The 17,735-nt window shown below is 39.5% G+C and overlaps 1 protein-coding gene across 4 annotated transcripts in view; it reads right to left on the bottom strand.

The window, feature by feature from the left end:
* Positions 1–16,153, bottom strand: part of KCTD3 (potassium channel tetramerization domain containing 3) — a 68,395-nt gene extending 52,242 nt beyond the window's left edge. For 2 of the 4 annotated variants that reach the window (XM_061382192.1, XM_061382193.1), the window contains exons 1-4: positions 2,235–2,291; positions 1,883–2,033; positions 756–896; positions 215–305 (exon numbers count right to left, since the gene is read on the bottom strand). In XM_061382192.1, coding sequence (XP_061238176.1) covers positions 215–305; positions 756–896; positions 1,883–1,973 — 323 coding nt within the window. In that variant the 5' untranslated portion in view covers positions 1,974–2,033; positions 2,235–2,291. Of the gene's footprint in view, positions 1–214; positions 306–755; positions 897–1,882; positions 2,034–2,234; positions 2,294–7,952; positions 8,027–10,174; positions 10,221–10,454; positions 10,509–15,988 lie in introns of those variants that run through there. The other 2 variants (XM_061382191.1, XM_061382190.1) reach the window with 2 other exon arrangements.
* Positions 16,154–17,735: the final 1,582 nt, after the last annotated feature.

Below are 17,735 nucleotides of genomic sequence, written 5' to 3'. Positions count from 1 at the left end.
GTATGGGCAATATTTAAATACACTGAGGCTATCAGTATTTATGAAATTAGTTGTAAAAATAAAAGTAAACTGAATTTAATCAGGAGGCAAAATCGAAAGGAAAAAAAATCTGATGACTAAAATTAAATAGCTCTTAAATCTACAAGTGTAAAATCACAGCTATTAAAAAATACCCCCCAAAGTAAAAAGCAAACCATTACTAATTATATAATACCTGTAACACACAGCAAAATGGGCATAAGCAGCTACGATCCAGTTGTGATGGCCAGCTACTATTAGCACCTTTCGTGGATCCACAGGAAACCCTGTTGACATTAGAAAAAGAGATGTTTTTTGTGTTCTAAAAAAGGGGTTTGCAAACTATGGCCAAGAGGCCAATTCCAGTCCTCTGCCTGTTGTGAGAAAGAAAGCTTTGTTGGAACACAGCCAAGCACATCTGTCCACACATCAAAGCTGCTTGTGCGCTACAAAGAGAAAGGAGCAGTTCCAACGGAGACCTTTAGGCTCATGAAACCCACTATGTCCACCATCTGGCCCAGAAAAAGTTTGTCAACCTCTATTCTAAAGGTTTACAGCAAACAGAAAATCACAAGCTTTTTAAATAAAAATATTAGGTGAGACTTTTCAAGATATAAATGGGAGACCTAGATTAAAAAGAGATACAGCAAAAGCTACAACTTTAAAAATAATTAGTCAATATCTAGAGCTAAAAATGTACATACTTTGCTTTTTTTATTTATGTAAGCTATGCTTACCTAGCCTAACAGTTTCTTCTCCAGTTCCAGAAAGAACAGGCTGAGTACCATTTCCTCGAGCTTCACCTTCTGTAAAATTTAGTCCATTTCTAGAGTCAGCTGAGGATCTAGTAGTGTTGTTTATTTTACGACTAGGAATACCTATGAAAGCAAAGAAGATAAATTGTTTTAAGTTCACCTACCAAAATTTGAAAATTTCATATGTTCTTATGCCTAAAAAACAAAAAAACTAAACATTATAGCTGAAATTTATCTTATAGTGATTTACTGCAAATAAGTACCATAACAAATAAGATGAAATTTTTAAGAAAGATTTCTGATATTTTCCATGTTATATATTTAATAAGTTAGACTAAGATTTATCATATGTATAATACCGAATCAATCACCACTAATTCATTCATTCTGTCACCAACTCTTTACATTTACGGAACAGTTACTATGAGATAGGTGCTATTCTATTAAGTTTACATTTTAACTTTAAACTTTATTAAGTTTAAATTTTTAAACTTTATTTACTAATTTAAATTTTATTCAGCTTTAGAGCTGAATTGCCCTATACTTCTCAGCATCCCTTATTTGGCAGAGGAGCCTTTTTGAAATCATTTTGAAATGAACTCTTGTTTAAAACCCTGCTACAACACAGGCACAGATCAAACTGTACTAACTGAAGAGGGGCAGAAGTGGCATGCACCTCACCCTCCTCTCCCCTATACACTGACAAATCTCTGCAAAGCTCCTAGGGTTCCACAAGGGAGATGGACAACCAGTTCTCAAACACAGGAATCAGCAAATCTGACCAAAGCCAAGTCCGGTCCGATGGCTGTTTATGTAAGTGAAGTTGTATTAGATGCCATCACACCCACCCATTTCTGCAGTGTTTACAGTGGAGTTCAGTTAACTGCCACAGAGATCTTCTAACGCACAAGCCTAACTGGCCCTCTACAGAAAAAGTTTGGCAAACTCCTACCCTACCTTATAGTCTGACCTAACTTCTGTTAAAGTTCTCATCTTTTCTAGTAGATTTACAAATGAGATAATCAAGAAACAGATTTTCCTGTTCACACATTTGTACTTAACGTAATGATAAAAAAAACTTGAACAACTCAATGAAAAAGCAGAAGTACCTGGTGGAGGCAAGTAACCATGGAAAAGGACACTGCCGCAAGATGAACGCTCCAGCTCTTCACATAAGAGAAGCCTTCTTACTAAAAACATTTCAAAGCAAACTTGTCAAGAGTACATGCAAACAGAAAAATAGTACTCCACTTATTTTCTCTAGTTAAAGAGGATAAGGAAAGAAAAGGGAAAATGTTTAAGTTAAATCAGCTGACAATATCTTTTTTCTATGAAAATCCACAAAAAGCAAGCACTGACTAGTCCATCAAAAATTAGGGCCTGATATAAAACACACTTCATTTGGGCCAGTTGAGTGCTCAAAGGGTCGAATCATAAATAAAAAATAGTAAAGATACATACCTAGTGGAGTGATTCCATAAAATTCAGCTTCATGTCGGAGAACATTAATACTCACTCCCCTACAAAGAAACAAATTAGTGATGTAAATCTTCTAACACTGGCAGCCTGGATGACCATCTGAAGCAGGAAAAGTACTAGGCTCTTAAACATGAACAAAATCATGGCTTTTAAAACTTACTTCTTCCCTAAGATCCTCAATCATTTGAAGAAGTATAAACAATAAAACTGCACACAACCATGAACTTTTTCTTATGAAAAAACCACTCATATATAGATGAACTGGATGACTAAATTAGAGATGAGGGCTTTACAGGGTTAATACAAGTAATATCAGTAAGTATCTAAGAGGCAAACAAGAGCAGAAATCATTTATATGGTATTAATTGCTTCTGACTGTAATTTCTATACATATTCTAACCTCCCCAATTAATCTACAAGCTCCCTGCAAGCATGATCCAGCTCTGATCCATGTCTGTAAACGTCACGCAGTGCCTACCACAGTGCTTGTATGTAACAATCGGCATGACTCCTCTCATCAAAAACCAAAAATTAAAGCAAAACGGAAGGTAGGGGGAAAAAAAGATCAGCCTTAAGAAGGGCTATGTTATCCAGATAGAGATGTTACAATAAAGTAATAAGAAAATAAGAAGTAAAAAAAAAAAGGAAACTTAAGAGTTTAAAAGCATTCATTTTAGGTTTCGGTTATAATTGTCCGTATTTTAAAAACACTGCCTGGGCAGAAAGGAGAGGGGGCATCACTAAGGATTCTGTGAAAATTAAAATGATGATAAAGGAATACTGTGAACAACTCTGTGCCTGCAAATTTGAGAACCCAGATGAAATGGACAATTCCTTGAAATACATGATCTACTAAAACTCACACCAAAAAGAAACTACCTCAGTCTATATGTATTAAAAAAAAAAAACAGATCAATAATAACCTCCGAAACAGCACTAGGCCCAGGATTCACTGCTGAATGCTACCAAATACTTAAGGAAGAAATTACAACAATTATCCACAATCTCAGAGAAAGAAGCAGAGAGAAACCTAATTTATTTTATAGGGCAAGGCCCACATTACTTTAACACCAAAACCAGAAAAATGCATTACAAGAAAATTATAGACCAATATCGCTCATGAACATAGACACAGTAATTCTCAACAAAATATCAGCAAACCAAATCCAACAATGTCTAAAAAGAAATATATACCACAACCAAGCAGGATTTATCTCAGGTAAGAAAGCTGGTTCAATATTCTGAAGTCAATTAATGCAATCTTTCACATCAACAGACTCACATGACCACATCAACAGGTGCAAAGAAAGCATCTGACAAAATCCAACATCTATTCATAATAAAAACTCTCAGTAAACCAAGAACTGAGGGGAATTTTTTCAACTTGATAAGACTTTAAAAAAATATCCTATATCAAGCATCATACTTAATGTGAGAACTTGAACATCTGGTTACAAGAAAAAGATTCCGTCACCACTCTTTTCAACTTCATACTGAAATCCTCATTAACACAATAAAACAAGTAAAGAAAAGGCATACAGATTGGGAAGAAAGATATAAAACTGATGATCACAGATGATATGACTGTCAAAATAGAAAATCCAAAGGAATAAACCCAAAACTTTTGGAGTTAATAAGCAAGTAAATCAAGGTTGTACCATATAATGTTAATGTACCAAAGTCTATTGCTTTTCAATATACCAACAGTGAACAAGAGAAACTTGAAGTTAGAAACAACACTATTTACACTAATACTCCCCTAAAAAGTAGTCAAGTATAAATCTAACTACACACACAGACACACAATCTATATATACAAAAAATACAAGAAAGAAAACTACAAAATGCTGATGGCTGAAAATCAAAGAATGAGAAAAATGGAGAGATATTTCTAGTTCATGGACAGGAAGATGCAGTACTGTTAAGACATCAGTTCTTCCCTACTTGATTTGATTCAATGAATTCCAATCAAAATGTAGCAAGTTATTTTATCAATATCAACAAGTTGATTCTAAAGTTTACATGAAAAAGCCCAAGAGCCAAAACAGCCAATATTATACTGAAGAACAAAGTTGGAGCACTGCCATTTCCCAACACCAAAATTGTAAACCTAGAAAAAACAAGATAGTGTGGTACTGGTAAGAAACAAACAAATCATGGAGTAGAACAGAAAGCCCAGAAATAAATCCCATACATACAGTCAACCGATCTATAACAAAGAAGCAAATAGTGCTGAAACAACTAGACATCAGCATGCCAAAAAAAAAAGATAACATTTAGGAGAAAACCTAAATGACACTGGGTATGGTCATACTTGTTTAGATACAACCCAAAGACACAATCCATGAGAGGAATAAGAATAAGCTAGATTTCATTAAAATTAAAACATTCTGCTCTACAGAAGACAATGTCAAGAAAATGAAAAGGCACCAAATGAGACAAAATATTTGCAAATGACAGATTTGGATGAGGGAGTGTCATCCCAAGTATACAGAGAACTCTTAAAATTCAACAATAAAGAAACTAATCCAATCAAAACATGGGCCAAAGACCTCAACCAAAGCCATACAGGCAGCAAACATATGAAATAAGATGCTCCACATCATATGTCATTAAGCAAATGTTAATTAAGACAAGTCACTACCACACATCAATTACTATGGCGAAAACCCAAAATGCTGTCAAGGATGTGAAGCAATAGCAACCCTAATTCACTGCCAGTGGAAAAGGAAAATGACAGTCACTGTCAAAAACAGTCTGCAGGTTTCTTATAAAACTTACCATATGATCCAGCAACTGTACTCCTTGACATTTACCCCAAGGAGCTGAAAACTTAATGTCCATGCAAAAACCTCCACATGGATATTTATAGAGGCTTTATTCATAACAGCTAAGACTTGGAAGCAACTAAAATGTTCTCTTCAGTAAGTGAATGGAAAAACAAATCGGCATCCAGGTAATGAAATATTATCAGCACTAAAAAGAAGTAACATGAAAGACATTTAATTGCATATTACTAAGTGAATGAAGCCAATCAGAAAAGGCTCCATATTATGTGAATCCAACTATGACATTTAGGAAAAAGTCAAATTATGCACATTTTTGAAAGATCAGTGGCTTGAGGAGACAGCAACAGGCAGAGAAGAAAAATTTTTAGGGCAGTGTAAGTACTGTGTATGGTATTATCAAGAGTTCCACATGTCATTATATGTTTGTGCTAACTCCTAAAATGTACAACACCAAGAGTGAACTGAAGATAAACTATGAACTTTGGGTGCTTATGACATCAATGCAGGATAACAGGGGGCACATGGGAAACCTCTGTACCTTCCTCTCAATTTTGCTGTAAACATAAAACTGCTCTTAAAAAAAAAATTTGATAGGCCTAATAGACACGTGATGGAAATATTAAATTGTTTTTATTTGAGAAAGTGGTTGTTACTAGTTTAACATAAGAAAAGGTAAAACTTTCTTATTCTATTTCAAAACTACCTCCGTTAACAGTACAATAGCTCAGGATACAAATAACAGTTTTGGAGAGGACAAATAAATAGGATAATAATACAGAGTGATAAAGGCAATGGAAGAATTTTATATAAAAAATGGAAGTAGAATATAGTGTTCTTTTATCAATTCCTTCCCACCTTCTTTTAGAAGATACTACTCATAGAATTTAAGTTTGCTAGATTTCCATTAACTGACATAAAGAAGCAAGTTGTAAGAAAAGCAATGAATACAGATATTTAAACTACTGCTGTCTTTTATGGGTAATTTAGTTGTAAATGAGTCACAAGGACACTGACTAAGAAGTAAACTTAGATTTTCATCAAATGCTAAAAATAATTTTACCCCAGAAGTAAACAGTTAATAATAAACTTCCCACCTACCACCCCAGGCCAAAAAATAGATAAACAAAAAGCCCCACCAAACTCTTTTTTTCATTTAATAAATATTCATTAAGCAGTTTACTATACATAATTTTTCCTTTTTTTTTTTTTAACAATACTCTGAACACAGCAAGGAACAAACCAAACAAAAAAAATCTTTGCTTTCAAGAAGCTCATATTCTAGTGAATATGTCAAAAATTATGTAATATTATACAGAAGTGGCTTAAACAAATATTTAGAATTCTAAAACCTGTATCTAAAAAAGTATTAATAGGTCCTAGTAAAAGTTCATTAGGTATATATAAAATAAAACAATAAAATACAAATTAGATTGTAGCTTCCTACTAGGAATCCAGACTATGGCAAAGTTCAGAAATAGTTTAAATTGTTATTTACTTGTGTCAAGTAAAACTGTATGGTTATGTATCATACAAAATAATGTATGGCTATATATCAAGCATAGTACTTGATCCTGCAGGTATACAGGAAACAACGCAAGCCCTTTTAGAATCTCATGTAAGAAAGACTACTGGAGTTTCGACAGTACAGGAAGCTCTGAACACCTGTCTGTATCAGGTGACACAGCAGAATCATCAGCAAGATCAAGATCAAGCCAAGATTGAAAGTGTTCAATCAAGAGAAACTAAGCAGGGGCCAGATTAACAGGAGTTCAAAATCCTTCACCATTAATCCAGCAGCTGATTAAATAAGAGTTTTAAGCAAAGTAATAACTAACTAGATTTTGAACTGTGGTGTTGGAGAAGCCTCTTGAGAGTCCTTTGGACTGCAAGGAGATTGAACCAGTGAATCATAAAGGAAATCAGTCCTGAATATTCATTGGAAGGACTGATGCTGAAGCTCCAATACTTTGCCCACCTGATACGAAAAAGAACTGACTCATTAGAAAAGACCCTGATGCTGGGAAAAATTGAAGGCAAGTAGAGAAGGGAGTGACAGAGGATGAGACGGCTGGATGGCATCACTGACTCGATGGACATGAGTTTGAGCAAGCTCTGGGTGTTGGTGGATGAATAGGAAAGCCTGGCATGTTGCAGTTCATGGGGTTGCAAAGAGCTGAACATGACTGAGTGACTGAACTGACTGAATAACTAGATTAGATTTATATTTTCAGGATATAATTTTGGCTACAGTGTGAAAAATGAATTGAAGGGATAAGACTGAAGGCAGGGAAACTGGCTAGGAAGCTTTGAGAGTAATCCATTAAGAGATGATTGTGGCCTGTATCTATGAGAGAAATTCTGAGGGAACTTTAAGCAAAAATAATCTTGAGGCAGGGAAAAAACTTTCCTTCATAAACGAAGACCAAAACCATGCCTACCAACAAAAATTTACTTTAAAAAGATACATTTTTGGGGACTTGCCTGGTGGTCCAGTGAACAGACTCCCCACTTCCAGTGCAGGGAGCCAGGGTTCAATCCCTGCTGCTAAGTCACTTCAGTCGCGTCCGACTCTGTGCGACCCCATAGACGACAGCCCACCAGGCTCCCCCGTCCCTGGGATTCTCCAGGCAAGAACACTGGAGTGGGTTGCCATTTCCTTCTCCAATGCATCAAAGTGAAAAGTGAAAGTGAAGTCGCTCAGTTGTGTCCGACCCTCAGCAACCCCATGGACTGCAGCCTTCCAGGCTCCTCCGTCCATGGTATTTTCCAGGCAAGAGTACTGGAATGGGGTGCCATTGCCTTCTCCATCAATCCCTGGTAGGGGAACTAAGATCCTGCAAGCTGTGAGGCACCGCCAAAAGTACATATGTAAAGAAATAAAAGCTTAAAAAAAAAAAGATACATTTCTTACCTTAAGTCTAGTTCTTTTGTCCGAAGAAAATTTAAAATGGGTGCAAATGCTGCTGGATCTCTATCAATAAATATCTGTAATAAAAGAATTACAAATTATATTTTCAAATTATAAACTTTTAACTTTAACATCTGTAACACTAACTTAGAGAACACTTACTGAATTACATAAAAACTCTATTTCCTTGATTATACTCTTAAATATTAATGCTTCTAAAACGGAAATGCAGTTATAACCACTACTGTATACTGTATAAATGTACAGTAGAAATGGTGTCTTTTCTCTCCCTGAAAAGCTATCATTAGATTGATAATTTAATATGCAGGGGAAAAAATGGTATCAAATTAGTCCATTTTCTCATTTCTAATTTTTTTTAATTTCTATTTATTTATTTTTGGCAGTACTGGGTCTTCATTGCTATGCACAGGTTTTCTCTAGCTGAAATGAGCGGTGCCTACTCTCTGGCTGAGATGTGCAGGCTTCTCACTAGTATATGCTTCTCTGGAGCATGGGCTCCAGGGTACTTGGGCTTCAGTAATTTCGGTGCATGGGCTTAGTCGCTCCGTGACATGTGGAATCTTCCCAGACCAGGGATCCAACCATGTCTCCTGTATTGGTGGGTGGATTCTTAATCACTGGACCACCAGGGAAGCCCTTATTTCTGTTTAACTAACATCTTTAGGCAAAGGGACGGACACTAAAAGGAAAATTTTTATCTGAAATATTCTAGAATTTAACACTTTGAAAATAATATGCATAAATAATACTTTTTATATCATCTGATCCCTAATTATTGGTGATAGTGATTATGATTTACATAATCTGTGACTTAAACGAATCATTAAAACAACTGTGTACTTTTATAATATATATGGGGCAATCAAGAAAAGTTAAAACTGAGTAACATTTTCACACTGTTTTTCAGTTTTGACAGTTTTGCTTTTCTTGACTGTCCCGTGTGTATTATAAAAGTACACTTTCACATACCACTATCTGTTTTCTCAAGGACTGAGGGTGGGGTGAAAGAAAAAGTGACAAGAACAAATTTTTTTTTAAATAACAAATACAGTACCACAGAATAAGGTCACAGAGTTGGACATGGCTGAGGCAACTGAGCACCCACCCACCATGAAATACTTATGGGGAAAATGTTTAGAAAATAGGAAATACATAATTGATAACTCTTTACAGGAATGTATGCCAATTCTATTTTGAACCAATTACAAAAGTTCTAACTATAAAACTGAATACCTTTTAAGATTTATATAAGTCAATCAGACAGCAGAATGAAGCAAAAAATATACCTCCTTATACTATGATCAATTATTATATACAGTGTTCTATACAGTGAATGAGGTTCTTTTGGCTTCATAAATTCTTGCTTTTTATTAGAATCAACCTGAAGTTAAAGAAACACGATAGATTTGTGGGTCTTATTACTGATGTCCTTTCTATAATCTCACATGGACATATCTGCTCATGCTACTTTATTTGATCTGCAAATCTCACCACAGCAAAGAAACACCTGCGGTCATTTTGCTGCCTCCAAACTGCAAGTCTTATTTGCTTTTCACAATTACTTGACCTGCTACTGTGCATATTAAAACTGCCTTTTAAATATAGATATACTTTTTTGTGTGCTGAAACTTAGTAATTCTTTACTTCCGTCACTTCACCACAGCTGCACAAGTTTATAAGGTCATTCTCCAAAACAAAAAATTGTAGGGCTTCACAAATTTGCAACATTTTACCACTCTAATATCAAAATGTTTTCGTGTTTACGCCTATCCATTCACTGTAGGAATGGCAACCCACTCCAGTGTTCTTGCCTGGAAAATCCCAGGGATGGGGGAGCCTGGTGGGCTGCCGTCTGTGGGGTCGCACAGAGTCGGACACGACTGAAGTGACTTAGCAGCAGTAGCAGCGTTCACTGTTAAAGTTTCAACTACTGATTAAAAGAAATGTTTCCTCTCGACAATGTAAGCTCAGATCCTACAATTTCTAATGATTATTTAAAATAGTATATGCAGTACTCTCTGTTTTGAGTTCTCATTTATAATTACAGACATAATTCATGACAAGAAATAAAAACCTAAGAACATATACTTTCATTTAGTAGTTATTAAAAGAGTAGTTCCCCTATCTTCTAAGAGTATAAGGACCAAACATTAGAGCATTATTTGATCTAATTTAGAAATATACATCAACATTGTTATACTCACAGCACCAGTTTCATCTCGAAGTGTTGAAATTCTTCCACTCAGCAAACTAAAAATCATTAAGACAGGATTAGTTTTTAAAATCTGAGTATGAATAAAATGCCCTAATTCTTTCAAACGTCAAAGACCAGTAAAAATGAATCATTGTATCCCCAAAGTAAATAACAACTTAAATATTCAAAGAGTTAAGATTTTATCTAATAAAAATATTAATGCAAGAGAATTTTTTATTGTTTTAATAAATAACTATTTTTTAAAAGTACTAAAGAATTATATGAAATACCTGGAAAAAAAAGAATCTGGAATCCACATAAGTGTTTGTCTTGAGGTACTAAATCTGCAATTAAAAAGTATCTGGTATTACAAGGGAGGACAAGATTTGAAATGTCAATGTTAGTTAACTTGCTTTAAACCGCTGGCTAATGACTTAGAAGTTGTTGCACAGCTATAGCTGCATCAATTATATTCTTTAACATCTAACGTAAAATTCTGCTTTCATTTCAGAGTTAAGATTATTCCAAGAACTCTCAACAAAATCAAATAATTCGCTTACATATAAAACTTCCTAAAACACTACTTTCTAACATGCCCATCAGACTAAGTCTAAATTTCTCAACATAACATATGAAATTATCTTCAGGTCACCATTTCACCTCTCCAACACAAACTACTGGCCTCTAATAAGATAGCACTTAACATCCCCAAACAATCCATGCTTACACCATTTTAGAACATTTCAGAATCTTCATCGCAGCTTATCAACCTCATGTTCAATTATCCGAGTTCTACCCATCTTTCTTGATACCACGAAGGTTTTACCTTCTCCTTAATTGGCTTTTCCAAATAGTCTATCCTATACTAGTTTTTTGAGCTCATATTAATTCCACTACACATAGTACATTTAACACTTTGGAGAAGGAAACGGCAACCCACTCCGGTACTCTTGCCTGGAGAATCCCAGGGACGGCAGAGCCTGGTGGGCTGCCATCTATGGGTCGCACAGAGTCGGACACGACTGAAGCGACACAGCAGCAGCAGCAGTTACAGTCTTGGGCTATTCACAACCACTGAATTCATTCATTCAAAAAATCACTCAGTAAACACTGTTTTGAGGTTAACTCCATTTGATCAAGCCTACTTATTACCACCAATGGGGGATGGCATGCTTTATCAAAGCCTACTGTAAGAGACCGAGGCAAAACAATAAACTGACATAAACTAACACAGCAAAGAATCTGATACAGGGTTCAACTGATGTCTGAATATTTTCATTTTAAGACTCATCACACTGCACTACGTATTCCTGACTCGTTGCCCCATCATCATGTGTCCTCTCACAGAAGAGAGCCTTACAGACCTTTATTTTTTCTCCACATTCATTTTCCAGCATCATGACTGTTTTAAAGCAGTTCCTATGCCCATTAGTCAGACTGAGAAAGCAGCCAGTTTTACCCAAGAAAACATGGCGAATTTTCCCAAGCATATTTCTTAGCACAATCTTTAAGAAAAAATGAAAAGTAGATTACAACTAAGTAGAGGAATCTGACTTGGTCAAATAGAAGCAAACCCAGTAAACAGTAAACTGAAAGATCCAAGGATCCACTGCAAAAAATGAATCACTGTATTTTGGAAGCCAACAAATTCTTTTCCAAATAAGAATGGTTCCTAACTTGTGACCTTTCATGTTCACGGCTTATTCAGCAAATTGTCTGCCAAATAACTCAAATTTTGTTACTTAGAAAATTACACCGGTCTGCTTAAGGTCATATTAGCAATTTAAATTAAAATCAGTAATTCAGGTGGGGATGAAAGTGAAAGTGTTTAATCGCTCAGTCCTATCTGACTCTGCAACCCCAAGGACTGTAGCCCGCCAGGATCCTCTGTCCATGGGATTTTCCAGGCAAGAATACTAGAGTGGATTGCCATTTCCTTCTCCAGGGGATCTTCCCAACCCAGGGATTGAACCTGGGTTTCTTGCATTGCAGGCAGTCTTTACCATCTGAGCCACCAGGGAAGCCTCGTATTATCAATTTAAATTAAAATCAACAATTCAGCTGAGTTTAGCAATCTGGAATTTTTAGGCAAAGGGATTGGACTCTCACCCCACCAATTTATTCCCCCGCCCCCAAACTTTAAAAGACAGGAGGGGAAAAAACCCCTCCTGTTTTATAAAACTGTTTCCAAATATGATTTCATGAAAACATTTAAATTACACACGACAAGCATAACTTTCTGAAATACATATGAAAAGCCTTTTCTGTTTTTATTTCATACCCACAGTATGCCAAGAAAAAGGTCATGTGCAATCTGGTCCTTATCCACATTTATACTTTATGCTACTAACTCCCTACTAAATTTACTTGGAAGCAATCGAGTTAAAATTATTCTGTAAAGTTACTATTGATAGCTAATGCCACTAAACGCTTGTATTTCCCACTTAATGCTTCAAATTCCTTTAGAAGGCTGGTACTATTTAATGTCATTAAATATTTTAGGAAACGAAGCACTAAAAAGTAATTTGCCCAAGGTTGCTGCGCTAGACTTGCACTGACTGGTCCCAGCCTTCTCTCATGAGGCCTCAAATCATACTCAATCAAAGCAGAAGTAATCACAAATTGAGCCAAACTGTCTTTCACCTCATTAGGCTTTTTTTTGGGTAAGTAATAATATTAATTCTAAATGAAACCTCATCTTCTTTCTGAACCATCCATGAAGTGTTAAATAAATCATAAAAATCAGTCATTTCTATAAATTCTTTGAATAGATCCATTTTCCTGTCCTCTCTTGGGGGGAGGGGGGAGATACTCCCTACTCTGCTCAAAAGAAACGCCCCTTTTGAGTGCTCCTTTTGAGTTTCACGCTATCACTGCACAGCTGACATCAATTCTATGCCACAGGTGGTTCTCCTGGGGGCAATTCTTCAACTTCAAAGACAATCACAGGAGGATTTTCTTTTTCTTTTACAATGCCTTAAGTGACTATCAACCTGTGTTTTACTCAAGATAATTTCTAGATCCCTTCTACCTCTAAAATGCTGCAAGTGTCTATGATCCAAAGTAACTCAAAATTATCTGCAGAGAACTTGGGACTGGATGTTCTATTTTCTATATACCATGTCATCACTTATTTTATAAATTTATCCTAGCAAGTCTCAAGTTTGGGCTTTTTAAACTTTCTCATTCCTATGTAACAACTCTCGTTTGCCTTCTAAACTGTCCGGTCTGATAATTATCTTATTTTGTATTTTTTAAATCACGTTGAAAAATTTAAAACCTGATAAAATCAAATTTCATACGTAATGAAAAATAAAATGTTGAGCTCCAAGGTAACTGTCTTATACAATTTAAAATTTTAAACTCAATTCTACAATCCTTAGCAAGAGTTCATTCATTTTTAAGCCATTTACTTTCAAACACAGTGAACAACACTTTTAGAATCAAATTAGAATGTCTATAGCATTCAAAAAGTATACGAACAATCAACAGAAATTAGAAACTAGGGATGACTATAATGCTACTCTCGAAGGCCAGCCCTTGCAGGGTATTTCATTTTTGCATCCGTAAGTTCCAGAAAAATATCTACTTCTGCTATATTGACTATGCCAAAGCCTTTGACTGTGTGGACCACAACAAACTCTGGCAAATTCTTCCAGAGATGGGAAAACCAGACCACCTGACCTGCCTCTTGAGAAATCTGTATGCAGGTCAGGAAGAAACAGTTAGAACTGGACATGGAAAAACAGATTGGTTTCAAATGGAGAAAGGAGTACGTCAAGGCTGTATACTGTCACCCTGCTTATTTAACTCATATGCAGAGTACATCATGAGAAACGCTGGGCTGGTGGAAGCACAAGCTGGAATCAAGACTGTCGGAAGAAATATCAATAACCTCAGATATGCAGATGACACCACCCTTATGGCAGAAAGCAAAGAAGAACTAAAGAGCCTCTTGATGAAAGTGAAAGAGGAGAGTGAAAAAGTTGGCTTAAAACTCAACATGCAGAAAACAAAGATCATGGCATCTGGTCCCATCACTTCATGGCAAATAGATGGGGAAACAGTGTCAGACTTTATTTTGGGGGGCTCCAAAATCACTGCAGATGGTGACTGCAGCCATGAAATTAAAAGACGCTTACTCCTTGGAAGGAAAGTTATGACCAACCTAGACAGCATATTAAAAAACAGAGACATTACTTTGCCAACAAAGGGCCATCTAGTCAAAGCTATGGTTTTTCCAGCAGTCGTGTATGGATGTGAGAGCTGGACTATAAACAAAGCTGAGCACAGAAGAATTGATGCTTTTGAACTGTGGTGTTGGAGAAGACTCTTGAGAGTCCCTTGGACTGCAAGGAGATCCAACCAGTCAATTCTAAAGGAAATCAGTCCTGAATATTCATTGGAAGGACTGATGCGGAAGCTGAAACTCCAATCCTTTGGCCACGTGATGAGAACTGACTCATTTGAAAAGACCCTGATGCTGGGAAAGACTGAAGGCGGGAGAAGGGGACGACAGAGTAAGAGTAAGAGATGTCTGGACGGCATCATCACTCAATGGACACGAGTTTACTCAAACTCCGGGAGTTGGGGATGGACAGGGAGGCCTGGCATGCTGCAATCCATGGGGTTGCAAAGAGTCAGACACGACTGAGCTGACCTGAAGTTATCAAACCTGCAAAACTTTCATTTAATTTTAGGAAACCATCCGTGTCTTACATTAGGAAACACCAATCTTCTACTCCATGAAACCGAAATCTATGTAGCAGCAATAAAGCTGTAAATTCTTAAACTAACAGTTTTGCATGGGGGTTGGGGAGGGGGGGCAGAGTGAGCAGAGTAACAGTGAGGAATTACTGTTTCCTGTGTTAAATTCTCCAGCACACTTTGAAAACTTTTAAAACACTGCACATTGTTATCACAAAGGTTCATAGTGCTGCCGCTCTGCATTTTTAAAAACACTGGTTAAAAACTCCCAAGCGTTGAAAACCTTGTATCTTCTCCAGCACAGCAAAATACACTGAATTCCACGGCGCTTCATGGCTTATCTCTTAACTAGCCTAAAACGGTAACCACCCCTTCCTTCAAACAGAGCTGCCAAACTCGCATTTCCGAAAGGAGTGACTCATAAACCATACCAAATCCAAAAGCATACTATTTTTTTTTTACCCCAACAAGCTTATTAAAAGACACAGTAAGGGAACGGAAGACCAAAGAGATGAGCGGAGAGCTTTCGCTCTGTTTACTAGGAGGGCGCCATACGGTGCCACTACCAAGGCTTCCCAGAACCAACTCTTCAAAACTGCAGCTTCCAGACACACTGCGCTACAAGTACAACAGACCCTTCAGAGCCATGAACCAAGAAACTCTGGAAATAAATAAGAGCGCACCGCAAATCTACAATGCTCCCTCCACCAAAATTATTGGCGATTAAAAACAGCCCTCAACGAGGCGTTCTCGCCCAAGCAAACCGATGTTACCTTGTTGACCAAACAGAAAGGAAGGCAGGTTCACCTGCAACAGCCAGACCACAAGGCCGGGCTTCGACAAAATAAACTCAAAAGTACACGTCAGGTTAGGTAAAGGAAGGTTACAGAAGGTTCCCCGGCCAGATCTCCTAAAAAGGGGGGGGAGGATCGTGGCCGCCGTCCTAGGAAGGCTGCAGCGCGGCCAAGGGCCCGGCTCTCAGAGACTCAAGGCCGCCTGCCGCCCCCCACACCCGCCCGGAGGGCCCTGTGCTTCCCACCCCGCTCGCCTGCGATGCTGGCCCGGGAAGACCCCTGCCGGCCGCATCCCGGTCCCGAGCCCCTTCTCCCCGGCTCACCTGGTCCCCCCCACGTTCAGCTGCACGATCTCGCCGCTGCCGGCCGCCGCCGCGGCGAAGCTGCCGCAGTGCCCTCCAGCCATGTCCGGCGGCTCCGACGGCACTCGCCGCCCTCCCTCCCAGGCCGGGGCCGCCGAGCCCGCGGCGGGAGCCCGAGGCGGCGGCGGGGGCTGCAGGGCCAGCAGGGCGGCGGCGGCCGGGGGGCCGGCGGCGCGCGGAGCCTCCCCCACCTTCTCGCCGGCCGGGCGGGGCTCCCCGGCGTCCGCCTCGTCCCCTCGGCTCCCGCAGAGCGGGAGGGAGGCCGGGCCTCCGCCTCTCGCGGCCTCCAGGCCGCCGGGCCGGGGGGCCTGCCGTCAGTGCGCCACGGGCCCCGTCGCCACCGCCGCGGCCACGGCGTTCGCGCAAGGAGGGATCGCCGCGCGGGACAAAATACGGCGGCGCCGGGCCCTTCGCCCGCCGAGGCCCGCGAAGCTCAAGGAGGGGAGAGGAGCGGCGGGGTGGGGCTCCCCAGCCCCGCGGCCGGCGCGTCTGGAGGGCGGGAGGAAGGTGCTCCGGGCCCAGCACCGCCCCCGAGATCGTGTTTCTTTCCTCCTCCCGGTTACAATCGCCTCTGCCTTTTAGGTTTCAGATTTTCCAGCCCTGGGACTCGAGATTTCTCACGTTGAGGGCAAGTCTGGGCAAACTGTCCTAAACATCTTTACAGTCTCCCTTTGTAACCAGGAAGGGTTAATGTTGACCCCTCATTGGATCTGCTTCTGTGACTTTAACTCTTACTTTGCCTCTTTTGTTATTATGGGTTTACAGAATGGCCTGCCCAGGGAATCCCTCACCCCCAACCCTCCCCCGCCCCACCTCCCCCCACTTCTCCCCTCCCTCCTCCCTTCCCCTCCCCCACACACCTTCCACCCGACCCTTGGGCTAGGGTGACTTTGGCTCCACTGAGAGATAACCACACACACACACACACACACACACACACACACACACACACACACTCCCCACCTGACCCCTGGGCTAGAGTGACTTTGTTTCGCTCCACAGAGAGATAACCACACACACACACACACACACACGACCTGACCCTTGGGCTAGGGTGACTGGCTGCACTGAGAGAGAAACACACACACACACACACACACTCCCCACCTGACCCCTGGGCTAGGGTGACTTTGTTTGGCTCCACTGAGAGAGAACCACACACACACACACACACACACACACCCCACCTGACTTTGGCTCCGCTGAGAGATAACCTGACCCTGCCCACCTGTGAAGGACTGTGACATTCTTGAGTTATTTGTGTGGGAAATGGCGCCTGCTTCCTGTAGGACTGAGACATTCACGTTTGGGGGGCCAGAATCCCAGATAGCTGTGGCATCTTTGTTTATTGATATGGCAGGAGATAGTTTCACACCACTGGTGAGCTGACTGTAAAGAAATGAAGCTAACACATCCACCCTGCCTGAGGCTTACCCTTCTAGGAGATAGTTGGGACAATTAAATAGCCTTTTTACTTTGTTCTCTCACCTCCCCGAACCTCTGAGCCATAAAAGAACCTGGCATCCAGGCCCCAACGGGATGGTTATTTCCAGACGCTACTCTTCCGTCTTTTCTGTCTGCCAGCTAGCCAGCTGTCTGAATAGTCATATTCCTTGCCTCAAACACCTTGTCTCTTGCATTTATTGGCCTATCCTGCGGTGACTAGACTGAGCTTGGACTCAGGAACACCTTCATGTGGATGTAGGAG

Source organism: Bos javanicus, chromosome 16 (genome assembly GCF_032452875.1).
Source record: "Bos javanicus breed banteng chromosome 16, ARS-OSU_banteng_1.0, whole genome shotgun sequence".
Classification (NCBI taxonomy): domain Eukaryota; kingdom Metazoa; phylum Chordata; class Mammalia; order Artiodactyla; family Bovidae; genus Bos; species Bos javanicus.
This window is presented reverse-complemented; position numbering and strand designations above follow the sequence as displayed.